Source organism: Calidris pugnax, unplaced genomic scaffold (genome assembly GCF_001431845.1).
Source record: "Calidris pugnax isolate Ruff unplaced genomic scaffold, ASM143184v1 scaffold219, whole genome shotgun sequence".
In the NCBI taxonomy this organism is placed as follows: domain Eukaryota; kingdom Metazoa; phylum Chordata; class Aves; order Charadriiformes; family Scolopacidae; genus Calidris; species Calidris pugnax.
Genome location: NW_015094507.1, coordinates 17,363,289 through 17,390,920, shown reverse-complemented (window position 1 = coordinate 17,390,920; position 27,632 = coordinate 17,363,289). Strand labels below are relative to the sequence as shown.

The 27,632-nt window shown below is 37.9% G+C and overlaps 1 protein-coding gene across 1 annotated transcript in view; it reads right to left on the bottom strand.

Annotated features, from left to right (window-relative positions):
- The window catches only part of RNGTT (RNA guanylyltransferase and 5'-phosphatase), a 170,988-nt gene that overhangs the window by 79,484 nt on the left and 63,872 nt on the right, over positions 1-27,632 (bottom strand). The window contains exon 12 of the mRNA XM_014964560.1: positions 9,216-9,284. Within this exon, the coding sequence (XP_014820046.1) occupies positions 9,216-9,284 (69 nt within the window). The remainder of the gene's footprint in view (positions 1-9,215; positions 9,285-27,632) is intronic.

Below are 27,632 nucleotides of genomic sequence, written 5' to 3'. Positions count from 1 at the left end.
TTTTCCCTCACCTTGCTCACCCCAGTACACATCAGACATCTTGTGGTACAGATTTAGATAAAAAAAAAAAAAAAAAAAGAGAACTTTACATTTTATACATCAAGACAAAAAGAACAACATTGAAACTCCTGTTAACCACGTAGCAAACTTTTTTTTCACATTTTGAGCTCATCTTATGATCACTGGATCCTGGGATCAACTTGTATTTGCTAAATAGTGGAGTGCTTCCAGAACTACTGAGAATTATCTTTTACTCTTCTATTGTTCACTTTCCTCATCACCAGCAGAACAAGCCATAATTTCCCTTAACACTGGCAACATCAATTCACAATCTGACAAGTCCCAAAGACACACATTTTAATTGCTCTCCTAAGTTAATAGCTCTCTCTAGAGAACCCTGTGCTACACAAACCACATGTTTTGTCTCAGTGGTTGGATGAATATACAGCTACAAGATCTTCTTGGGATTTCCACTGATGGCTGTTTGGAAACAAGCAACCTACTGTTTGTCAGTTCAAACTTGTCAAAACTTTCTGATAGCATTTAGCAAGCATACTAATTGTTTCTCTAATGAACAATTCCAAGTGCCCAGAACATCTGCATTTTAGGAGTCTAGGATATTTCCAGCTAAGACTTCTACTTGTTTTCCCCTTTCAGAACAGCAGACACATCACAGTTGTATGTTCCTCTATCTCGGTGGAAAGCTTCTAGGGTAACATGGAGAAGAAGAGAATTTCATTTCAGAAACACAACCACCAGCATTATGAGAAGCTTTTGCTTTAGGGAGATCTGCAGTAATTACAGAAGCAGTGCTCATTTGCTTCTTATCTCTGACTTATACAGTTGTGCAAGGAAGTCGGGCACTGCTCTTTTTAACTGTACTTAGAAGAGAATAACCTGTACGATACAATCACATCTGAATTATTCAGCACGCACGTCAGTGGGAGACAATGGAATTTTCTTAAAAGCAATCTATAGCTTTCATATCTAGCTCCATTTTTAATCATACGTTAATGGACTTGGTTCCTCATTTTGGGAATGTCGATAACGAGGAGAGCTGATGAATGGAAGAGCAAGTACAATAACAACTGAAACTCAAGGTACAGGCAGACAAAATAAGGTCAAATTACTACAACCGTGTTCTATTCTACCTCCTCGATACAGAATACACACCGTGTTACGCACAGTACAGTCCATATGATTACTTTAAGTGTGTTGTCACCAAATATACACAGTTACCTTCAAAGATGTAGCTGATAATACCAAATAGCAACTAAAAGACGTATTTTGATGATTACAAAGTCAGTTACCCAATTGTGATATTGATCCTCCATTGTCAAATTTGCTATTTATAAGAACAATGACCCAGTAAACAATTGAAACTATGAACAACAGAGTAATGGAAGTAAGTGTTTTAACACTTAAACAAGTGTTTGGCCATCCAAATACCACAATGCAAGTGTCGATACTCCACTGAAAGCAACCCTGTTTCCACAAATCTTAGGTGGATGTGTCATCTTCCTGAAATGCTGGGTTACTGCTTACACTAAAACAGCAGGATGAAGATCTACCTAAATATTCTGATTTATCCTGACACAAACCACTATTTTTGCTTTACTGCTACGCTCCTGACTAAGAAAAGATAAGAATATTTCATGAAGGATCTTCAAGGAAACTTAAGAAGTCTGTTGGCTGTCTTGTTTTGGCCAGCAGAGGAGAAAGAAGTGGGAGAAAACAATCGCAACAAGGTAGTTCTTACAGATATTTTCCTAAATCTTTTCAGTTTGATAGAAAGAATACAGATGAATCATACATGAGGCGTTCTGTTTGTTGACAACTATTCTGGGATCTGGAGAGTCTTCATAAAATAATTTCCATTCTATCTTCCAGTTTCCAAGTCATTCCTGATCTACTAACTTCTCAATCCTGGAAAGTTGGATGTAAAACTGAGGATGAGAAGGAACACTGCAACAGAGAAAACTGACCGCTTCATTAATGGCAGCCCATGTTAAAGATGAGGAGCTCAATCAACTGCTCAGACAATTCAATAAGGATTTCTCCCTGATTTGAAGCAGAATCTCTCCTAGACTTGCCTATCCACCCAACAAAGACTTTTTTTTTTCCCCAAGCTGATCCACCACACATATAAATTAACCTAATTTGTGGAATATAGACTTAGTCTCTTAAAAGCAGGTATGTTTTGCAGAAGCTGAGCAACTGCTTTGGTATTCTCACCTGAGTATCACTTTTTCAGTATATATTCCCAATATTTAATTTATTTTAGCTAGAAAGTATGGGCAACCTGACACAGCTGGAAGCACGATAGCAAGCGCACACAACAAGCTCCTTGGCATCCAGCATTGAAACAAAGTGGCTATGCAGAAATCATATTTGAAAGCCTTTATGAATGATGATTCTGCCTATCCTAATACAAAATACGTCTTTGTTTTCCCAACATTTCAAACAGCAGCATCCAGGAAAAAGCATATTTTTTTTCTCTCTCTCCCTAAACACCACACACGCAGACACCACCATGTTAATGTCAACTGACAATCCTGAGGATGACTAGTACCCGGAATGTAAAATGAAACAAAGATCTTTCCTTTCCACTGGCAGGCAGGATGATTAAACTGCACAACAGAAGTTCAAGAACCTATTTAGACAGCTCCCATAAATGCAGATCAGAAATCAGAGAACATCAGATGGTACAGGTCATGAGCAAACAAATGAGACAACACACCACTTAGAGCTACCACTTTCCTTCAGTAACCAAACTCAAGGCACTGCCATCTCTTCAGGCAGACAGAAAAGGGAACTCAGGTAAAACAATTTTGGCAAAGACACATTTGCATCTCTCAATGTACTAGAGGACCAGCAGCAGAAAGTTAAACAAGGAAAAATTTTGCTACACCAGTAACTTACTATATTCAGAGCTAAAAGTCTATTAATAAACTCCCTTCCTCCTCCCCTTTTTGGCCATTGTTAGTCAAATCTGAATGCCAGGAGTTTGTACCTGTAAGAAATACTAAAAATTTCCTGGGTTGTGAATTATATCAGGTTCTTGGAAAGTAAGTGGAAATCATAAAAATCTGGTATGCTCCAGAAACATTTACTTAGGATTCTAACAACTTAATCAAAAGAGCTCTAATTAATTTAATTAGACCTTACTGATTGGTATTAAAGCTTGCATTTCTGTTGTTATTTTTTAATTTTCTAGTTTTCTGATTTTCCAAAGAAAGATAGAAAACAAAGCGGCTCAAGTCACCACAGGCATACTTGAATTGGTATAAAAATTTTACTTGTATAGTCACAGAAAAACTCACAAAGAAATACTGTGCACTGCTAATAAATTTGAGTATGTTCATAAAGCATATGATAGAATGGTATATTTGAGATATGACTAGCTATTTAAGAGACGAACTGCGAAGAACATTGCCATGGAAATTGAATATAACAACTATTCATAGGCAGAAAAGAGTTGTAAAGCTCCGTGGCATTTCAGGAGATTGACAGCAAGTTCTCTGTTAAAGGAAAACCTACAACGGCACAAAAAGTGCAGACTGACATGACAACAGCATCACCCTGACTAGTAACAGATTCCGTCTTCAACATTCCTCTTGCAAAGGAAATCACATGTAGCAATGAGATATTCTAAAGATACATGAAAGGTTTATCATTGTGGGGCAACACAAAGACTGAGGAAAATGATTCTCTCCATTCCCTTCTACTGCAAATTCTAGACAGGAAAAAAAAAAAAAAAAAGGGAGGAGGGGCGGGAGGAGAGGGGGAAAGAAAAAAAAACCCCACCAATCATTCATGCTACCGTAGTTACACCACGCCATAGACTGGAGTAGTTCACAATCTTAGAAGGAAAAAAAAAAAAAAAATATATATATATATCAGGCAATCTTAGCGTCTACTTTAAGGAATCGAGGCACTGAGCTCTTCTCCTGGGTATCCAGTGCTAGGGCACATGGGAATGATTCAAAGTTGTGCCAGGGGAAGTTTAGACTGGACATTTGGAATCATGTTTTACTGAGAAGGTGGACAAAGACTGGAGCAGCCTTCTTAGAGAGGTGCTCCATGCCCCAAGTCTGGCAGTGTTTAAGAGGCATTTGGACAATGCCCTTAATAACATGCTTTAACTTTTGGTCAGCCCTAAATTGCTCAGGCAGTTTGACTAGATGATTCTTGTGGGTCCATTCTAACAGAAATATTCTATTCCATTCCATTGCCTCCAAATCTTATATGAGTCACGACAAAATCAGAAAGTTAAATCCAGAAACTTGTATATTTCTTAGAAGGAAAAGTTTATGTTATTGTATGATTCTTCCCAATCCTTTATATATCAGCTTTGGTATTAAGATTATATCTGAGCTTATCTGAAGCCATTACTTGCTATTGCAAAAGAAATATTTAACAATAACTGGTGTCCCATCACTGGTAAACATGAGGGCTGAGTTTCAGCAATACGCCAGCAACTAACCTGGCCTATGTTTAAAAATTCAGAGGATGCAATAAAATGTATACAGTGGAAGAAAAGGCTTTAAAATTGTATAGGATTATTTTGGAGATATCGGCACTGCTTAATGAAACAAAACATGGCCTTTTGGAGAAATTCTATTTGGTGGTATTTTTCTGGAGATATTTCATTCCTTGTTAACTTCAGCGATTTCGAATGAACTTTCACAATGACAGAAAGTAACACAGCCTATTATGCAAAAGGAATAGCACAAATAATTAACAGGCAACCAAGCATTTCAGATCATCACTAAGACTGCCAAGGGAGAGGAAGGAAGGTATATTAAAAACTCATGCAATGTTAGGTGGCAATAAAAACCTGTTCATTATTCTCCTCTCATTTTAAAGGCTAAGCTTTTTGTTAGTATTCAGTATGGAGAATTATGTGTTAAATAATTCAGCCATTCTTTAAAATAACATTTATCTTAGAAGAACAGAGCTCAGCAACTGCTCTTCTCCCTTCCCTGGAAAAATCTCAAACCCACACAACTGGACTTTATTCCTCATCCAAAATAAAAGCACGGAGAAGTATCAAACAGAAATCAGCCCGAGCCAACGAAAACACATCACAGAGCTCAGGAGGCAAGAAGATGGAATAGAATAGAATAAATTCTGATACAAGCTATCAACAGACAGTTAAAAACTGTCCTTAGGCGTTCCTAACTGATGGCCAGAAAGCCTTCTTTTCCATGGCTAAAGAAAGAAAATAATTCCGACACCCTTTTCCCCAGCAAGGGAAAAGAGTAGTTCTAGGCAGCAAGAAAGTCGGTTATTAAGAGATTGCCAGCATAACAATTAGGCAGTCTGAGATATCTAGCAGAGGTATGATTTACAAGGCAGATAACAAAAGTAATTTCACTGATGAGTGGGCATAGGTCAGAGAGTCGATTCTGCCATTGGAAGATAAGAGGCCACTTTTTGAGATTTCCATTAAAAACACACAGGTTGGCAAACCGCGAGTGTTCTAAAACAAGCGTAAGAAGCTGTTGGCTGTTTTGAAGTAACCTTTCAGAAAGCAGGACTGAAAGCTTCCAGTCTTGACACAAGCATTCAGAATCTGTGGATAAGAATCTGTGCAGGCTTCTACCTGCAAACTAATTCACTCATCGTCTGGGGCATGATCACAGGGCGACATACCTGTCCATGAAGTTTCCTCCTGGCCTGTTTCATTCCTTCCTCCTAATTAGCACTTAGCTTCGGTCCCTGATCTGCCAACCTGTTACACGTAGAGGGATCAGAAAGCTGATCAGATGGAATGGAGCTGACTGAGCCACATGGGATTTAGATCGGCTGAATCTTAAATGGGTAGAAAATGATGCAGGGAAAAAGAAGCATTTGGGAGAAGCGACATAAAAGGGAAATCAAAAGGAATGTGGGAAACGGGCTATTGGAGAGAGGATGCATGAAAAGGAAAAGAGGATAGGAAAAGAGTACAAAGGGAAGAAGAGAAACAATAGTAAGAAAACATTGTCTTATATTTGTCTCTCACCGTGGAGTTGTTAGAGAATGGTAGGTTAATGAAGGGGATGCAAAGGGGGGCACTAGGAAGCACACATCACATCAAACCACCTACAATTATACACGAGGCAAAACCCACCATCACCTCCATCACTAAACATGCTCTTCTCATGATCTGTGAAAGCTTTCCATCTCCGGGAAGGGAGGAAGGGTGAAGGAGGAGAGGGGCCTCAGTCATTGCCTTTTAACTGTCATTGTGAAATTAAAGCTTTTGTATACCCTGGGCAATAACCACTAGAAGTAAGTAAAGTAACTAATGAATTAGTTAGGAATAATAATGTTCAGTTAGCGTGACATTGCAAAATAACCTAACCTTCACAGGCAGAAAACAATCTCCTTATTCCTTGTTTCTACCATCACTAGTCACAGTGCAAAAAGAGTTCTGCTTCAGCACAGGAACCTTGCTATTCATGACACAAGTTTGGATAGCAAGACTAACAGAAGAAAATAAACCCTGTTTTATCTAACCTAAATCCCAGATTTGGTAGTGAAACTTTTTCACAAATCCCTTTTCATTAAAGCACGCCAATTTCTCAAAACTGAGAATTCACTAATTCACAGGCACTTGGTGCCAAATCTCCTTAAACCGGAGAGAAAAGTGAGAAAAGCCAAAGCTCTTAGAGGCTAAAAGTATAATTCCTATTCATAAATCATTTCGGGTATTTTGATTTTTATTACAAATCAGAATTAAACCAAACTTCAAACCAACAGAATATTCTTTCTTCATCCATGTCCACTCCCAGTATCAGTGTTGCCTGGAGCTAGTGGGGAATATAGGAACATACTCAGTTCTAGATGCCTGTGTCTAAGACCAGAGCTCAAGAGGAACATCTCTGAGTAAACGGGGAGAAAACCAAACAAACCACCAAAACCCACAGAAAAGACTTTCAAACATACTGAACTAATAAGGTCAACATTCTTTATGTTAAATAATTAGTTAATTTCTGCTTTAACTATTAAAAGTATGGGAAGTGCGCGTATGCTTCGCCAAAAATTTTCCTGTCTGTAAATGGTCCCATTCCGTTCATCTTCCTCTGCTGCCACTTTACCTTTCTTTGGGATTTTGCTCCAATTCCTGCCTACTTTTGTTTTTTTCTCCTCAAAACGCACATGAGACTTCAGGAGCTCCCAAAAGATGTTCTTAAATTTCCCTGGCCTTCTAAAACCCAGCATCGTTTCTGTCTGTCTCTTCTGCAAGATCAAATATGTCAATGACAATAAGAATTGTTTTCTCCTGGGTATGCCATGGTTTCTTCACTGGAGACAAACTGGTTTTATAAAAATCTTTAAGTCTCACGATGACCAAAATTCAGGCCTCTACCCTAATGAACAATACGCATCTTTCTCTGTGAAAAGCTGTAATACATCACACATATAAATGCAACTACAATACAAAAAGAAACGTGACTTCAGTCTCAAGGTATCATTTATGCCTTTTTATACTCTGTTGCCCTTGTATTTTTGCCAATTAATTTATGCCCACGTAAACTAAAAAAGCAGCATCAGCTACCTATGTCAGCTTCACCCCTTCCCGTTAATCAGCTTCTATACTTATTTCCCAATTAATAGGTCTACAATAATTTATCTTGCTAAAAATATTTTCTCTCTTCATATTTTTTCATATTTTCTTTTCATGTTCATATTTTCATATCTCTCTTCATATTTTCTCAACTACAAAAGCTATTGAGAAAACCGCACATTGCTTAATCTTGGAAAATCAATTTAATAACAGATGCAACAAATTTATATTCCATAAACCTGAAATAATAAGGAAATTTGAACATTAAATTAGACTAAACAAATATATACCGTATTTTAAATATGTGTAAAACCTTCATAAACATTTTATAAGAAAATGAGTATTTTATTGGGTTATAAATTTCTCAGTATGCTAAATCAGAAATCACAAGTTCTAGAAACACAAAACATCTGATATTAATTTCTTGTAACGACAGCAAAGAGACACATTCTTCAGTTATTTCATTTAAACTAGAAAAGGTCATTTCAAATTTAGCTGTAGTAACTCCACACAACTTAAACTCTAATATTCCAGAAAGTAGTTCTGAGAAGCCTTTACAGTTGCTTTAGATTTTAAGAATATGCTAAGACATCAGCAGCCCTTCTTATGAAAGTATGAACTTTCTTTACCCTAGTAGTTTTGCTTTGAATTTGAAATAGCTATATATATAACATATTTTTTTTAAAAAAAGAAGTATGTAGTCTAATTGCTCAGTTATTTTGTGGTCAGCAGATGTAGAACTTGCAACAGAGAACAGAGGTTAATCTTGTTTCCAGATGGGAGTGTCATCACCCTTGCTAAAAACTACAATAAAGGAAGTAAACTAGAAAAAATGGTTTTAGCTGGAGAACTAAATACAAATGTTTTCTGTGAGCAACTGTAATGCTAGGAATATTTAAATATTTCAATATTTATTGAAATAATGAATATTGAAATAATGAAATATTATTTGAAATAATAAAAACCAATTCCTTCTTTTACAACCTAAGCAAAAAGTCAACGTGGAAGATGTTACAGTCACTATCTATGCAAACATACAATATATACATTGCAGCGTATCCATTGCATTAGAGTCAACAGGAGCAACAGCAGGATGGATGAGGCCGTGCTACTAAGCTCCTTTAAAGCCACTTTTCCTGCTTGAGAATCATTTATATTACTTTCTTCTGCTTGTACACAGTTCTGATTACTTCCACCCATCCCAGTCATATACCAAACATAGTCTGAGAATATATCATGCTTGAATTGCACTAAAATGAGTCACAAATTTCACTAAAATTTTAACATGTGAACATCCTTGAGAAAGAAAAATAATCCCAGAGCTCGAATCAATGGCTGAAAGATTCACAGAACTCATGCAGTCAGAAAAATATCCCTCCTTATTTAGCAGCATGTCATAATATACACGTGCGAAAAACATGAGCCGATTCCTGGAAAGTGCCCCCATGGATGAATCCAGAGTCACACATACTACAAATTAGATTGCAACTAACTGAATTTAAGGAGTCTGAGGAACTGGAAATATCACAGAACCAACATTGCCACGTAATCCTTACTGAAACAAAGATTAGGTAGTAGATGGGAGGATGAGTGGGGAGGGAGGGTGAGAATTTCATTTGAGGGCGAAAGGAGAAAAATCCAGTTTTATGCTACTTACTCCTGTAGGCTGAAATATCAGGCCATCCACTTCGTGGCTGACTTCTCTAGCAAAGCTTCCTTCCAGGAGCTGTAGAACAAAAGGAAAATAAATCTTTTTTCCATAGGGAAATATTCCACTTAGAAGCCTGCACATCAAAGCAGATTATATGCTACTGCTGCAATCACTGGCTAGTAAACTGCTTATTTATGGTTTAATGTAAGAGCTTGGGAAATGTCAGCATAGAAAGCTTCAACAAATTAGCACTTTTCACAAAAAACATTTAAGTTTAAAACAAGTTTTGGGGGGGCAAACTGTTACAGTATCATTCTAGGAAAAAGCTTTTGTCCAAAAAGTATTGAGAAACCAAGATGAAGAAAAATCAGTTCTGATACAAGACACCACAGCCATTTGTGGACTAATTAAAGTATACATTTGCCACTTTAACGTGCAAGTAGCACTTCCTTTAGATTGAATATATGCACTGAGAAAATATTTCAGGCCATCATTCAAAATTCATGTTTGGCAGACTCCGTAACTAGGGCATAACCCAGTAACACAGCTCTGTTACTGCCAAACAGCTGCCTCAATCCATTTGGATCTTGAATATTCTGTTTCCCATTTTCAAAGGTTGTGAATTCCGTATGGAGGTGGATGCATCCGTCAAGATGGTACTTGCCAGAGAAAAAACATCTAAAACTAATGAAACCAGCCAGTTGACAGTTACAAGAACTGATGAAACACTTCCCTGTTCAATTATGACTCGCCTAAGGAAAAGCAAATGCCCAGTGAGAACTACAACAGTGAAGGAATAGCAAAAACTAGGAGAATTACCAAAATGCCTCTTTATTAATTTCAATTTATGTTTTACTGTAGAGATGAAGAATCTATCCCGACGTTGCAGTGCTCTTATTAACAGTTGAAAAATTTTGATGTGTAACCAACCACATGGTCATAAAACAGCAAGTACAGAACTCAGTAAATCACAGTCAGTTTTAAAAGCAATATTTTGGCCCAGATTGTTAATTTTCTATCATTTCCTTTGTATAGTCCAAGTTAACTCAATGACCCAGTGACTAAATTATTCAAATCAATAATACAGAGTAACAAACTCTGCCCTCAGTACATGGAAAAACTACAAAAGGAGTTGAGAATTAACATTTGTATCTTCCTATAGGCTGTACAACTCAAAGCAATGCACTTAAAATGGATTAAAAGCCCAATGGCCAAATATTTTAAACAGTAATAATATAACATGATATTTCGCTGAGACCTGTAGGTGTTTGCTCAGAATAATTGATTATTTTGCTATAAAAGAATCCTAGTTTTTTCCTTAATCACATAACATACTTGTGCTTATAACTGCATCTACAAATCCAGCTTCCACTATTCAACTTTTAGACACAATTTAATTGAACGACACACTCTATGAGAGTAACCTCAAGTGGTAAAATACTTCAAGAATATTTGATTCTGAGACAAAAAATCACCCAGCAAAACACTGTATTTCAGTACAGAAAGCCCAGACTTGGAATGTGAAGCTGTAGCTTGCATTTACCCATTCTCATTTTGGAATTTACAACTGAGGCTCACGATCCTTCACCAAAAAAAAAAAAAAGAAAAAAAAGAAAAAAAAAGAAAAAAAATTTCGTAATTCTTTTAAAAGTTCATTGTTAATCTTTGCTTCAGCAGAGAAATGAGTATATTGGAAAATATTTAAACAAATGTTTAAAAGTTTGGGGGGTTTAATTTTTTTTTTAATTTCTACATAAGCTTAGCCTTCTGTAGATCCCTTGTAAAGTCACTGCACAGCTCCAAACCTGACGGGCCAGTGAGAAATCCATCATAAGAATACACTTGATACTTACAAAAATACACAGAAAAGATTTCATTACATTCAAGTACCAAAAAATACTTTCTTCAAATACAAATACCTACACCTTTAAAAATAAAAGACAAACTTCAAATTAGCTGAGACTAGCTTTTTATACATTTCTAGCTATCCTATTAAAAGGCACTAACCAAACTGGCAAACAGAAACCTAGCATCTCTGTTTCTGCTTATTTTAAGTTCTTAAGGGCATTTGACATGGCTAATTCCAGGTTGGAACTTACACAAACTGCATTATTTACTCTTTCCCAAAATAAAACTTGAGAATATAGAAACAGTCTTTTAATTTGGAGTGTGGGACTCACCCAGGTAAAGCATAAAATTATTACCATGCACTGTTTTACCTGTAGCTCTCTCCACTCTGATCTACGTGAAGTTAAGCTCCATTAAAGCACAACTTCATAAATCGTGGAAAATGTAAATTCAAAATCTACCGTTTCAAAAAAACCCGAAACATTCTGGTATTCCTTTTTTTTCCACTACTCCACCACACTTACAAAATGCAAGGGAATCCTTCTGAGCAACCTGATACCCAGTTTCAGACTTGAACTCGTTCTCATTTTGGAGGTCCAGAGCATGCATATTAAGACATCTCCTGCTGAATGTCAATTAGATACCAAAGATAAAAGGATTCTAAAAGCAGAAGACGACTCAACAGGTAACTAAACCTCTTTATGCAGTCATTCTGCCTTCATTCTCAGTTATTCTGCTTTCACTCTCATTAAGTCCATTACAAGAATCTCAATGACAAATTGAGAAAATTCTGGAAAAGAATTTTTACTAGAACGGATTAACAATTTGGGAGAGGGGGAGCGAAGGGGGAAGGAGGGAATGGAAATTTTCTCTGAGCTTCCTCCCATACTTACTTTTGTGCAAGTTAAACTATTTAGAGGTTGTCCGTGAATATTGCAGAATCTATACCCATTGAATACAGCAGAAAGTTTGGAACAACAGGAGAATGAGCAAAAAAGAAACATCTGACATAAGCAAATATTTTTGACACTAAAAATATATCTGTTAGAAAGCTTTTAGGTTTATGAACTTAAAATGCAGATATCATGGCTCATCTTTTAAAAAACGATGTTCAATTTTCCACACATATTAAAATGTCTAATTAACTTGAACAGTACGGGGTTTTTTGGTTGTTTTTTTTTTTTTTTTTTTAATCGGCACCATGATAAATGGCACACCTGCTTGGCTGGGACGACTGCCAGAGATCAGCTAAAATGCAATGCATCTCAATGACATTTTATAAAAGATGGGTAAATGATGCATGCCAGCCAATTCTGCCACCCTGCTATTCCTTGTAGCCTCGTGGCATCTATTTCCACCTGTGAAGCCCTTTGTTCACTTCTTGAGGCTTCCTCCTTCCCCATGACCACTGAATAAACCACTTACTCATACTACAGTTTATTATTCAAAGCTTTTCCTTTCTTATTCTGTAACTAAATCAAATTAAAAATTATTGCTATGTCTAATGATAGTCCTCCAATGAAAAGAATGGTGTAATCACATGGAATGAGCAGGGCTGTGTGACGAGTAACAGGATGAGCTGAGGAGCTGTAAGTCACCAAAAGCAGGATTAATAACCTGCTGAAGCTGATTTTGCTAAAACACGGAACCAGTCAGCAGTTCTTGAGTGGGTAATTGAAAAATCACGCTTTGCAGATCTCTCTATACTTATCAATAAACAAATCACTTGGCTCCTCCAGCAGGAAGAGGAGAAAATTTCGGTGCATGCATATTCCACATAACACCGGTAGGTTTTTATTAATGTTTCTGTAATCCCAAGGCAGGATTCTAATGAGTTTTCAGATGCTACTTTATTCATAAAATAAATACATCCAGTAGCTACTACTGTGCCTTTTCCTTCCCCTTGCAAAAAAAAAAAAAAAAAACCAAAAAACTCATGCAAACAGAACATGCTGTGAGAGGAATGTGGCTTCCTAAAGATAATAATGTTTCTGCAAAGTCATATTGACTTTCTACAACATAATGTGGCCACGGTCCTTGCACTCAACTATTATCAATCTGCTGTGTCACAATTTCTTGTCTTGGTGGACAACAGGATGACCATGAGCCAGCAATGGGCCCTTGTGGCCAAGAAGGCCAATGGCATTCTGGGGGGCATGAAGAAGAGTGTGCCCAGCAGGTCCAGGGAGGTCATCCTGCCCCTCTACTGTGCCCTGGGGTGGCCCCATGTGGAGCATTGGGTCCAGCACTGTGCTGCCCAGTTCAAGAAGGACAGGGAACCGCTGGAGAGGGTACAGCAGAGGGCTACAAAGATGATGAGGGGCCTGGAGCATCTCTCTGATGAGGAAAGGCTGAGGGACTTGGGTCTTTTGAGTCTGGAGAAGAGAAGACTGAGGGGGGATCTGATCAACGCCTATAAATATTGAAGAGGGTGGGTGTCAAGAGGATGGGGTGAGTTTTTTTCAGTGGTGCCCAGTGACAGGACAAGATGAAACAGGCACAAACTTGAGCACACTGTCATTCACAGCTTCAGAGAGCCGCATCTTCACTGGCTTAGACTTCAGCCCAACTCATGGGACAATCCCCTCCCCTGATTTCAGCCCTCACCATCACACTCCACAGTAATTCTCACATCCTGACACCCATCAGGTTTTACAGACATCGGCTCATAAATCTCTGTGCAGATACTGCAGATTCTTTAAACTTATCATATAGTCTTCAGAAAAAAGATTCAGAAGTTACCAGCACCAGTAACCACCTTTTTTAAAAGGAAACAATTATTCTGGCTCTTCCCTTTCACTTCTCTAAAAGGGATGGACTATTCTGCTTCCACAGAGAAAGTAGCAAGAATTAAACAGCTGCTTTCAGTCTCAAAGCAAAAAAGTATCAAAGAGCAAGTGAGTAACTCTATACTGAGGATGGGGCGGGGGAAGTTTCATGTATTATTTAAAAGTAAAACTAAAAATCTCAACCTTCCCACAAGTAAAAGTTGGATAATTCATATTTGAAGAGAAATAGAGCCCAAAATAAACCCTTAAGAGAAGTTGTGATTTTGGTTCCTTGACTGAAATTATTACAAATATATGGTAAAACTTCCAAAGTAGTTTTTAGTGACTCTGGGGAATACATGGTTTTGGGAATTAAAGGGAACAAACCATCTGAAAAGTGAAAAAAAAAAACCCCACACCTCAAACTGAAGCCTTTTATCTTTTTCATACTCGGGATATTGCTCACCTCAGCTAGCATTAGCATTTGAAGTAGAACAGCTGACCTAAACAAATCCAGTGTAAATTAACATTTGGGGGCAAGATGGGAAAGGATCAAAGGCCTCTGACAGTTCCAGGGCTTCCTTCCCTCCCTGCCCAACCCCAGACCCAGCCAGGATCACCAGCTCACACTGACTTTCAGACAGCTCCAGGGAGGAGATGAAACCCTCTCCTCTCATGCAGATTTAAGTTCCTCTTCAAGTGATACGCTCAAGTGCCAAGTAATTTTTTTGGAAAATTGTGCAGTCTCAAGTTAGGGCATGCTGTGATGGAGCATCTTCATTAAGTTGCTCCAGTGAACTATGTCATGCACAATTAAAAAATTAATGCCTATTTCTCAGCTGTTTCTTTCTTCCTCCAACCTCTCTTCTCCATTCCTCTATTTAATAGGCACTAATCAAGCTGACCTCTGAGAGATTTTTTGGGGGCAAATTAACCAGCTCCACATTTCAAACATCTCAGGAGGAAATAGCTATAACTTTTCAGTATTTCAATAATGTCTCTTCAAACTCAGAGATATCATTTTGTTCATCAGCTGAAACCGTCCCAGCCAGACTTGACAGCATATTCCAGGACAGCACAGAAAAATGCACTCCCTGTTCTCTGCACAAGTCTCCTTTTCAAGGAGATCTCTGGATACACGAGCACTTGCCAAAGAAGCATTTCACCAGCCGATGGCTCTTTGACTCAAAGTGTCTCCTTCCAAGTCACCATGAAGGTCCTGAAAGCAGGGCCAGTGACACCATGAGCGTGACAGCCCACGGCCATACAAGTAAATGTTTCTGCTTACACCCTGTGATTCCAAAAGTTCTAAGTAGTATTTCAACATCAACATTTCCTTCCCTCATGCAAACATCAGTATCTGCCCCTCCTTTCTATGATTTCACATTTTCCTCCAAATCACCTATAAAAGTGTTGAAGAGCAGATCTTTAATCAATTTAACACGACCCAGTTTCCTCTGCACTACTCTCATTTCCTAACAAAAATACAATATGATACCTAATGTCAAATAAATGAGGTAAAACCCAGAATTTAACATATTAATTAAAGTGCTCCTTTACAGCAGGGTAAATTCTATAATAGAGCAAGTCCAATTTATAATGCATCCTCAATTATTCATCGTATTTGGCTATATTTATCGTAAAGATTTTCAATTTTTGTTTGCCGGGAAACCAGCAACAAAGAGGCAAGAAAGGAAATGCAGCAGGATAACAGAGAGCACAGTCAGAAAACCACAGCTTATACTAAATATTTTTAAGCTAAAAATACTAAACGTATTAAGCTAAGTATACTAAAAAAATCGTGAAGTTACAAAATATTTCCTGCTCCATGCTAACGGACTTAAATATGCATAAAGGAAGAGTAGGATCAAAAACTGTAGAAAATAAATTAAAAACTTAACTCCTGAAGAAGTAATTATTTAAAGAAGATTTATGTGCTCATTAAGAACCAACACATAATGAAGAATAACTGCTATATTTTCAGTGAAACAGTGAAATGATCTACTTTGCCCTAACTGCATAAGGAACACAAAGTATAAACTTCTCACTTGCTCATTACTTAAAAATAAATTTTATGCTCTCAGGATGTAAAATCAGTGTATAATTCAAATTGCATGAAAAGCCTTTAAAAAAAATTTATGCTTAAAGCTCAAAATCCCAGCTTTCATGCAGCCATCAACTCAAGATTCTAAGTCAAGATATAAACAGAGAAAAGCCATAAATGTTATTTTGTCTTTATGAGTATGTACGTGTCGAAAGCACTTGATGTTAACTAATAATTCAGTACTAAACAAGAAGAGTAAAAGTAAACTCCAAAGGTTCATCTGTTTAACAAAAGCACTGCTATTTTGAACTGTGTAATTTGTGGCAACAGCTGAATCACATTGTGATGAAAATTATATCAAATGACTGCAGAAAGACACATGGGAATTTTCTTGGTTGATAAAATTAAAAAGTACATACTTTTTATAAAATATTATTTGATGGGAAGCCTTTCAGTTTGTTAATTTACTAGAAGCTCTGAAACCAATCACACTGAAAGGCTAAAAATAACCTCTTTGCCAAGTTAATCATACAGAACGTTTTGGCTCAAAAGACATTAAAAACACCTAATTACTGCAATGGATTTGTTCCCTATAAGAATGAAAGCAGATAATGGCAGCAATGTGAGGCTGATGTTCACTAATATGATCAAGAGACTAATTATTATCCATGAATCATTTGTAGCATTCAAAACTTGATTAATGTCAGGTCAAGTTTAACATGTGATAGGTTTTATTAGTAATGCTTGGCTATCCCACAGCTTGTCACTTGAAGCGAGTGCCATCTGTTAGGTGTGGGAATAGCCAACAGCCACAACAAAAGCACCGTGGATACAACTGGTCACTGAAGAACGTTTTAAGAATTCCATAAGGGAGATACCCTAATAATTTTAAACGCACCGGACCAGAACCCACCACAAAAAGACCTGCTAAAGATAGGACATTTGTAGTCAAAAAAAGTGGGTTTTTCTCATTTTAAAGCTTGACCAAAGGCGTTTAGTGCAACTGAATTCAGCTTCACAGATTGACCAGCCTCTAGTCACAAAAATTCTTTTGCAAGAGGAGAACGTGTAGCTTCCTGTCTACACTCCATCATCTTCAGCAAGCATTCCTGTACAGAATACTCTGCTTTATCCTTTAAAACACCACTCATGGTATTCAAGTACATATGGCCCTAACTAGTAGCTCATGTAGCTTTACCAGGGGTCACCTCTCCCATGTAGAGCCCGTTCGCAGCTCCTGCAGCAGGACAGGAACTCAGCTGGTACGAGAAGAGCTCACCTGGGCATCTCCACTGACCCTTGACGAGCTCTGCACTAATAACAGTAGGAGCAGCAAGGCTGAAATAACATCACGAGGCAACAGACAAAGGAAGGTGACCTAATTCTACCTGGGTTTGCTCTGGCACCTACATACTCTCCTCAGGACTAGTTAGGAACTCAGCAGGAGCACTGAAAGAAACATTTATTTATCTCGCAGCTATCACAGCTACAACAGCCCTCTCAGATGTATTACAAATACGTTCTAATTTGATGGCTCTCTTGCATTTTAAGTGGATGAAGCTGAAAGGCTTTGGATTCAGGCTGTCACCAGCATAACTTGCTGCCTGTACTTCACCTCCAAGTGTGCAGTTTTCTGGCTAAAAGCCTGATGCGCAGGGCTCCCAGACTCCTCAAAGCCTTAATGTAAAAGCCAAGCATTCTGAAGACTGGATGCTAGCAGGCCATGGACCATAAATAACATCATAATCCAAAGAACCACAATTACTGTACAATATCATCCTCAACCCATATAATTTCATAGCCAATGACTGACAAGGACCCAAACTACTAGTGCCTGGGCATTAGCATTCTAACTAATGACACCACTCTTCATGGATTGCCTTTCAGAAGAGCAATTCTGCAGAAAGGTCCTTACCAGGGTCTGTGTATTCTTTCCAGAACAGGAAGGCAACAGAAATTCCTGTTTATACTCATGTGATGGGCAACGAGCAACATTTCCAAGCAAGAAAGCCAAAGAGACTCTTCCTTCTATCTGCAACCTGATTAGTGTCATGATTGAAGCACCTCTGCAACAAACAAGTTGTTCCACACACTGGATTCTGTGTGTGGAACTGCTGCCAGTTTCACAAGGAGGAACTTAAAGCAAGAGAAATCTGTGATGGGCTGAAACCTCCGATAGTGAGAAGGTGGAAGAACAGCACTGGCTTGATTTCCTTACCCAGTCACAAGGGAAAAAAAAGGCTACAGTGAACAGCAATAAGATATATTACGGAGGTAGCAGGGAATAAATGGTTCTATTAATGTTTCTATTTTATTTTTAATCTTTTGCAGCTAATTCATTAGCTGTACTCTTTAAAGATGCTACTAAGGCTAGCTATATGCCATGTTCCTTAATTATTTGGATAGAGACATTTTACAAAAATGTAGATCACGCCGCAGTAAGAACCCCACTGAGCTATCACCAGTTTTGCTGGTTCTGAGCAAACAACTCCAAAGGTCATGTACCTAATATATGCAAAACAATACCCAAGAATAACAGGAGTGCTACGTGTGTTAATGCTTAATTTGACAGCACATCTGCATTCCTGAATTCAAAATAAGCATTAGGCATTTCTCACTGTCAATCTCTTCTCAAAAACACAATTGAGAAATTGACAGCAATTAACTATGATGTTTTCAAATGCTTCTTTCAAATAAGAGAAATAGGCTGCTTCAAGAAACTTTAATTGACTTCTGTGATAGCTTCAAAATGGGAGAAACATGGATTCCTCGAGGCTCTGAGGGAACACCACTGCCAAACAGCAAATTTATTTTACCTGATGAAGAAACAGAGCAATATATTTCATAGCTTGGCCATTTAATTTACTGTGCTCTTGCCAGTTCTCTATTTCTGCAAGGTACTGTCAGCTTTTTCTTTTAGGAATTGGCATTTTGTCCACATCACTTTCCCCAGAACAGACCTACCTGAGACTTGAGTCCTGCTGGAGCTGGAGGAGGTTTAATTGGTGCCACTAGCAAATTCTTTGACCTATTTACAAATGATCTACAATCTGTGATATTCCTGAATGGATGGCTAACACTCAGTAAAGTCTGTTACCCACCTCCTCCACTGAGCAGGGCTCTCCCACTAATGAATAGAAACTCCCTAATACTCTGGGTTTGATCAAAAACAACATTCAAAAGTTCTCCTGCTGTGAAAGGAAAAAAACGACCTTGAGTTGAGTGCAATGGGCTGAGTACATTTTAATTTGTTCTCTAAATGATTTTCCAACGTTACAAACTTGATAGGGTTTATCTGTTATCCAGCCCCTGTGTAAATGGCTACAACATAATCTGGTCTCTGGTTGTCAGGAACGTGTACAGGCCTGTTTTAATTAAATCAGATAATTAAGGATCATGTTTTATTAGGCATTTCCACTAAGACTCGTCAACAAAGACAAATTTGTATATACAATAATTCAATTAGACATAAAACAGATATCCAAGAATATAAAGTCTTCCTTCATTTACTGTTACAATGTCTGATTCAAACTGGGCTAATGTATTCCACTGGGCACTGATGCGGGGATTTTAACACAAAAATTAAAGATTTAACATTATATTCTGAATGTTTAAAAACATCTGTTTCTTCCGCTATGCAATGGCACTTGAGGGCTTTATTTGCTATGAAGTTGAAATTAAAACTTGCCACTGCAAGGCCATAACAGTAAAATCCTAAGATTTTATTCTTTATTTTATTCTTTCTTGATTTTAAAGAAAAAGGATTTTGTAGAGTATTTTTCTGCAAAATTGGGCATATCACAACAAAAGAAAGAGCGAGCAGGGACGTCCTATAATCTTGTATCATCATAAATGGCTTTAAATTTCACCCCCATCTTTACAATTTTCTTTGTGCTCTTATTCATTTTACCCAAACGAAGCGCATGTCTCTTGAACATCATTCCAACACGAGGAGGCTGATGGCTTCCCCGTGGAGCCGTATTGCCAGGAGGCAGTTTGGGAAGTGACAGGCTGTGAAGTGGCACAACGGACAATATTAAACAGTTGCCCCTCAATTAATGAGTGGAGTGACCTACTTAGTCACCACAGCTGAGTCCTCCAACTAATTCCAAAGATATCAAATACACCAATTCAATTGCCCATACTGGGATACCAACTGGTAATTAGGTCCAAACAGATTTGCATTTTCTCTGTTTTGGTAATACACCACAAAACTGAAAAGGGAAATCACTGTTAAGACATTTTTCCTACTTAGAAAGGAATATTATTTCCATCGAACAAAATACAAAAGAAAATACAAAAACATTAGAATTTTCAAAGCTAATGTTAAAAGCTAAATTGAACATCTACTGTTCTGATATTTAAACTTACAATGTGCACCAAGTATAATGCTTCATATTAATGCTTTTATTTTTCCACGAGTTTCATTGTTTTGTTTCCCACACTGTAGTTTGGCAAGTCAGAATTCAATTATATATTCCAATTATATATTCCACATCTGAATTTTTCTATATTAATTGAATTTGTACCACTAACAATATCCAACATGGCCCACTAGTTATGAAAACAATCCTTTATGGGAATGTTCAAGACTGTTTGTTTTAACTGCAGTATATCATTTTCAAAAAAATGTGGAATGTAACTAATGTGTGAATAATTTCTTAAACCAAAAGCAAAAAACTATTTCCCTCTTTCCCTAACCAAAATTATACTGTGCTGAAATATTATACTTGACCTTCAACATCAGAAATTATAATAACCAAAAGCAAGTAGCTTAATGTTCTTTTGTTAACTCTAGGAAATGAACACAGATTCTTGTTTATGAATGGGTCTCCTCAAGTGACTCCACCAGAGCAAAGAGGTTGAAAAGTCAGCCACAGCTGAGTCATTTTCTTCCAAGAGGGGAAAATGTTTTGGTGTAAACCAAATCTAACCAAGTAACTGCAGCCTCCCTGCCCCACAGAAAGCAAATGAACACCCAGAGGCAGCTGGACCCCCCCCCCCCAGCCCTGACCTACAAAGTCCTTACCCTCATTCTCCCACTCCCAGAAATTACATTTAATGAACAGTATCCAACCAGTGCTGCAGCCGGTTGCACGATGGAGCTCCAGTTCAAGCACCAAATCCTAAGTGGTAGGTACCTACATTCAGCTCAAGAGCCACAGATTGGTCTTCCATTTCATATTACAATTTACGGAGCTTCCACTTGGTCTGGCTGAGTCCTTACCTTTAAAATTCACATTGCAAAACCATTTTGAAAAATCAGGCTGAAGTGCCACATGCTGGGATACAGGAAAGCTGCCAAGTGAAGATTTCAAATTCTAATACAAGCATAAGGTAACATCTTTCCAGCTTCTTATTCACTACTTGTTTACTAGGTTCCTCAGGTCAACCATTATTTGCATTTACGGGAAGAAAGGCACTTCAAAAAGAAAATTTTTGTGACAATAACCACCAGCACAAAAGCATCTAAGTGGAATGAGGCAGTGTTGCTTTTACAACATTTGACTTCTCATTTCTGGGGATAGGACAAAAGTGAGGAAGAAATATACAAAGTAAAGAAATAAAAGCAAACAGAAACAAAATGGTAGAGGGGAGATGGGTTAGAAGCTAATTAAAAGGAGAGGAGATGATAAACAGGCCAAAAACCTGGAACAGAACAGATGGAGCGAGGACTATGGTGTAGGCCAGACACCAAAGAGCGACTGCCAACTCCGGGTCAGGAAGCGCAGGACTGAAAGGTGAGCCGAATAAGCTGCTCCTTAAGGCACAGAAAATAAAAACAAAAATAAAAACAGGGGAAACAAGTCTTTTTGGCATTAAAAACCCTCCAGATGGTAACATTCCCCCTCCACGGAGATGCGGAATTCAAAATCTCCAATAAATACACAGATATGATTCGACACTTCTGCTGCTGCCGTTGAGTCCTTGCGTTTCCTGTCCCATGACTGCAAATCTTCCCCACATTTTTGTCCCTGGACTACTTGGTACCATAAGAACGGGGCTTTGTGGGCATTTGCAGTCAGTTCTGGGTTAACAGCTCTCTCGGCAGACATGGATGAGCTATATTCCACATATTCTGCCTTTTATCAGGGTTCATTTTTTCAGGCCATGCAAATACCACCTTCCAGTTGCCCCAGCTGCAAAACCCTTCACACAAACATCAGCAAGTCACGTACTCACACAATCTCCTTCTTCCTCACAGGTCCAACAGCCACTTAATTTTCCAAAGCAAACCTCCTCAACAGTAGCTATACATCTATCGGTATAAACTTTTAAACATTCCACCTCTCCTAACTACAATAAAAGCAGTTTTAAAAAAATAATATTCAAATGCCAAACTAGGAGAACAAAGTAAGTCATCTGTCAGTTCAGAGATTTGACTGAAAAGTTTCAAGATGATCCCAGACCGTGTCATCTTCTAGCAGAGATTACTCACCTTCATTCCAATCCCTCTAGGCCAAGCTGTCATTTTCAAATCAGGTGATAGTCTAAGAACTGACAAGTCCCTGCCGTACAGCCTGCTAACATTTGAAACAGGCTGTTCATTTGACCTGGATCATTGTCTAACCTTTAGCCCTATTGTTCCACTGAGAGTGATGGGCACAATTCTCCATGGGACCATGGACCGCAGAGAAAGGAACTCCTTTTCTGCTCCTGCTAGACAGCACTTGCACTAGACAATAGATGACATCCGAGCTGGAACCATCCACACAAAAAAAGCTTTGCAAAAGAATTGTGAGTTGGTTTAGCCAATGAAAGCCAAGGCTTGCATCATTTCCAAGAGTTTGATTATTTCTATGTACCTGTATTGATTTATTTCTATGTTCCTCTTTAATATAATGAAGATAATGGCCTTGTTGAAAATCCTAAAATATTTGTGTAAATAAAAAAACTAAGGCTTCAAGGCTAAGAATCTCCAGCATATAAAGCATTAACCTCACTGGTCTTTACTACTTTAGCATTAAGGTAGCCTAAATAAAAAAAGTCTCACCATGTCATCTCCTTGAATTCTGATGCACATGAATAAACAAAAAGAAAGCGAGCTATGCAGCAAAAGTGACCAATCATGCAAGTGTAAAGACAAACAGCAGAGAGCCAGCATTCCTCAAAAATATCTTTCTAAAAAAATCCAGAACTTACATTAAAAAGCAAAATTGCTCACAGAGTACGTGTTCCCAGCTCACACTAAGAGAGCAAACTGTGTTTAATGATTCTTTGATTACAGTGTTAGGGGTGCTGCTGTGTCCATCAATATCAAAGTTCAACAAGGTAACATTTTTAGAGATTCCAAGAATACACAACCTGTCCCCAGGAGCCTGTCCCTTTCTGCTCTTCCTCTCCCCACCAAAACTCAGTTTTACAATAAACAAACAAAAGCCCACCAAAGCATCTTAAAATAACATTCAAGACAACATTCTATCTTTATAATGTAAAGATAGAGCCCTTATTTCCAAAATCTTGTACCAACAACCCATGTCAAGGCACAACTATAAATGCTGCTATACTTTATAATTGCACTTTTAAAGTGCATTTCATTTCACAATAAATTGATTTTTAGATTAAAAAAAAAACCAACACAAAACCAGACAGTACTCTAACTCTGGTATTAAAGTCCCAAATCCATAACTCTAAGAACAATTTCATGATTTGACATATTATATAACACAGTGCAAAGTTTACTGCTGTTTCAAGTAATTACTTCCACATTTTCACTGAAAGTAACTAAACCTGTGTGGGCAACATTCATTTTTTTCCTGGTATAATTAAAAGTTTTAGCCATTTACTCTGCTATTAAATATAACACTGAGACCCCTGGGCTTTTTGAGTAATCTTCCTACAATCCACCCAAGCCATCACACACTTACTGACACGGGCTATTGGTAATAAGAAGAATGGCCAACAACAACTTTCAATTTGGAGCACTATGTCTTAACTGGGGTCACAGAAAGGACTGACGGAGGGAGGCTGGGAAGGGAGGGTTCTACAACATTCACTTTTGTAAAGGTCAAATTGCACCCTGGGAACATTTTTCAAAAACTGAAGTTTCTCAAAACTAAAGTAAGGTGTGATGTGTGGTTCCAGCTGCAGTTATTCAGAAGGACACTTGATTGACCCTAAGCAAAACCCAGCTACACTTCAAAAAAAGCCAGCTACGCTTCAAAAAAAAAACTTCAAGACATACTCCAAAGAACTCTGATGAAACCCATTCTGACCAGTGGAATGGGTTTTCTACTTTTCCAATCTTGAACGTGCTGGTCTCATCAGAGATCCACCTTATCTGTGACCAAAGAGTGTCACGTCCGTTGATCTTTCTTTGAATATGACTAGCTTTGGGGGTGAGCTGAAAAGCTACATCTTCTGCCTGTGAAACACAAGAACTGAAAGTAGGAAAAAGCTGAGGGGAGACCTTATCAATGCCTACAAGTATCTCAAGGGAGGGTTGAAGGAGGAGGGAGCCAGACTCTTTTCAGTGGTTCCCAGTGAGAGGACGAGGGGCAACGGGCACAAGTTGGAACATAAGAGGTTCCACTCAAATATGAGGAGAAACTTCTTCACGGTGAGGGTGCCAGAGCCCTGGAACAGGCTGCCCAGGGAGGGTGTGGAGTCCCCTTCTTTGGAGATTTTCAAGACCCGCCTGGATGCTCCTGAGTAACATGCTCTGACAAGCTCTAGGCAATCCTGCTTCAGCAGGGGAGTTGGACTAGATGATCTCTATGGTCCCTTCCAACTCTAAAATTCAGTGAAATTCAGTGAAAGAAACCCAAGCTTTAGAAAACACGAGACCACTCAAGGGTGTAAATCTTTAAGGACCTCTAGTCAAGAAAGAGAGGATCCTTTGTAAAGATGAAAGATCCTGCTGTTCTTAGAGAAGAAGAAGAAAAATGGCTAATTAAACATAAGGAAAGGATCTACCTAAGGAGGTCCCATTTGTCAGTCCTGTAGCATCCATTCAGCTGCTGCCATCTCTGGAGACTGATTGACCGATGTCAATCCAAATAGAAGCAGGCTTAGAAGCTGGAAGGAATTCCTTGTCTCCCCCAGACCTTGCTGCTCTGCACATGGAGGTGGTAAACCCCATCCTGACATTTGTCGCTGATGCAAGAGAAACCCAGCTCGCTCTTTCAGCTACGCTAACGAGGTGTTAGTCGCCACGAGTACATTTGTTGCTATAGCTGCAGAGATGACTGAATTAATACAGGAAAAAGATCTTTTGGGCAAAGCGATACTATTTTTAAATAGTCCTCTTTCAGAATAGGGAAATGCTTCAAAACAACAGTCTATTCTGTCCATGTATAATGAAAAATTATGTTCATGAAGTTTTGATGGCCATGAAGATGTAATCCCTGTTTCAGTATCCTAAGGAAGCATTACAGGAAATCACACTCATCAAGTTCACAGAAGTAATGAATCAAAACATGTATATTTGAGATAAATAAAAACAATAATAATTCTTAGTCTAAATATTATTCTTTTGAGAATATATTTCCATGAATACTATTATTTTGAGCAGACAGAGATTTGAAATACACTTTGAATCTATAATGATTTCCCTTAAACATTTACCAATATTGACTTAGATAAAACTCTACATCAATACTGGTAGTATTAACTAAAACTCCTTACAGATACCATGGGGCATACAATCAATTCTTAAATACTTAAAACTTCTTACTTATTGAAAACAATAAGCAGATTTAGAGCCTATTAGAAGTTTTGTTATACCAGTGGTATAATGAACATGGGTCACTGATAACAGTGACTTTAAATGAGGACAAGGATTGTTTAAAACCTCTAATTTACATCGTACAAAAAAGTTTAAAAGCTATAGTTACTTCAAACCCAAAATGTAGAAAGCTTGAGAGTCTACCCTGATTGCCACTTCAAAAAAACTACCCCAAAACCAAACAGACACCAAAAAAACCCCAACAACAAAAACCCACCAAAAATCCCACACCAAACCCAAATACCTCAATAAATTAAAATCATATAGATACTTTTATCTTCAAGATGTTTTTAAGATAGTGATAACACATTAGGGTGAGAATTAGTTCACTGCACTGCGTTTGCAACATAATAACCTCAAATGCAGGTTGCAATGTCCTAAAGTTTTACCAGGTGCTGCAAACTTACTGCTATTTTCAAATACTGTTTTTTAAAAGATTGAGGTAAGTAAGAAAAACCAAAGAGATAGCCATGCTTCATGCTTTGAGATGCCCTGCTCCCTCCAACTCCTATGGTATATTCATCGCTCATAAAAAAGCAGCAAAGCTCTCTGAGGAAAAGGAACCCTCAGAGAAAGAAAACGTGCTATAAACTGAACTGTTGTTATATACAACAAACCAGCCGTTGACTTTTCCTCACTCTAACGTGGGGGGAAAGTAAACTGACAAAAAGAGGCCTAGCTAAAGAAATAATCTTTCAAAACATACACTTTGATAAAACTCAGGATATTACTCTTCATTGATTCGTTTTCCTGCCAATTTGATCTAATACACGCACTGAGTAGATAACTCATAAATGTTGGAAATGGTTAAAATAAGAGAAAAATAGCACTGGTTATTCGCTCTGCGCTGCCAGCCACTCTAACCCTCTCCTGCTCCCTGTGTGCATCTCCTGCTGCTGCATACAGGGATATCCTGCACAAAAGCGAAGAAAATTGGCCAGATCACTGCTTCATTCCATAATTCACAAGTTAATCAAACCTGGTGGCAAAGGGCAAAGACAAAGTAAAGAAATATTGTCCAAGCATGAGTGTCAAAAGCAATTATAAGTCTATCACAAACCAAATTCCAGCCATGTGTAATTTTTTTTCCTCGCCTACATATTTGAGGCTTTACTGCTGGGCAATAAGAGAGTCGGTGTCTTAAAGAATTTCTGCTCAGAGTTCTGAGAAAGTCAAAGAAAAACCAGTAAATAGCATCATTCAATTGCTGACTCTTAGAAGTGCTGCAAACAGAAATGTTAAAATCCAATATACTGGAATGCATGTGGACAATTCAGAAATCTCCTTTAGACAGGAAAGAGAAAGACATTGAGCATAATTTTGATTTGGCAGTTTTTGGGAAGCAGAGGACTATTTCAATAATCATGTCATGCTGGCAATTAGATTTAACTAGCATGAGATTTGTTTACAGATGTGTTTTACCTAAAAATTTTTCTAGGAATGCTTTCAACCATGTTCTTCCTGTGACTTTTAAGTGAGGTTAAAAAAACCTGGAACTCCAGAACACTTCAAGAAACTATAAATTTATGTAAGAAACCATTTTTAAGACGTGTTCCTTTTGGTCTAGTTTCTTGTAATTTCAAGGTCAAAATTATGTGCCCTAAACAAACAGCCTTTTTAGCACCACGAATAATTTATTTCAAATTCACAATGTTGATCTTTAATAGACAATCCAAAAATGCAACAAGACAAATACAGAGAAGTGATCAAAACATTTATAGTGCTTTATACACACAAACTTCTCATAGAATTGTTCGTGACTTAAGCTTTCCAAAAACAACTACTCTCTACCAGGGGTTTGTTTTTTTTTTAAGTCCAGCTCGTGCCTTATCTCTTTATTTACTTTTCAGTCGCTCTTGCTTAGCCAAAATACCATTAACTGCTCCTCTTGGGGCAAGATTCATTACCTGCTACAGGGTCAAGGAAATGACAAAAGCAAATGGAAGCCAACAATTTGATGTTCATTGCTCTGTGTTGATGAGACACGGGACTACTTCTAACCACAGTGCTGAGGAAAAATGGGTTCCTCTACAAGA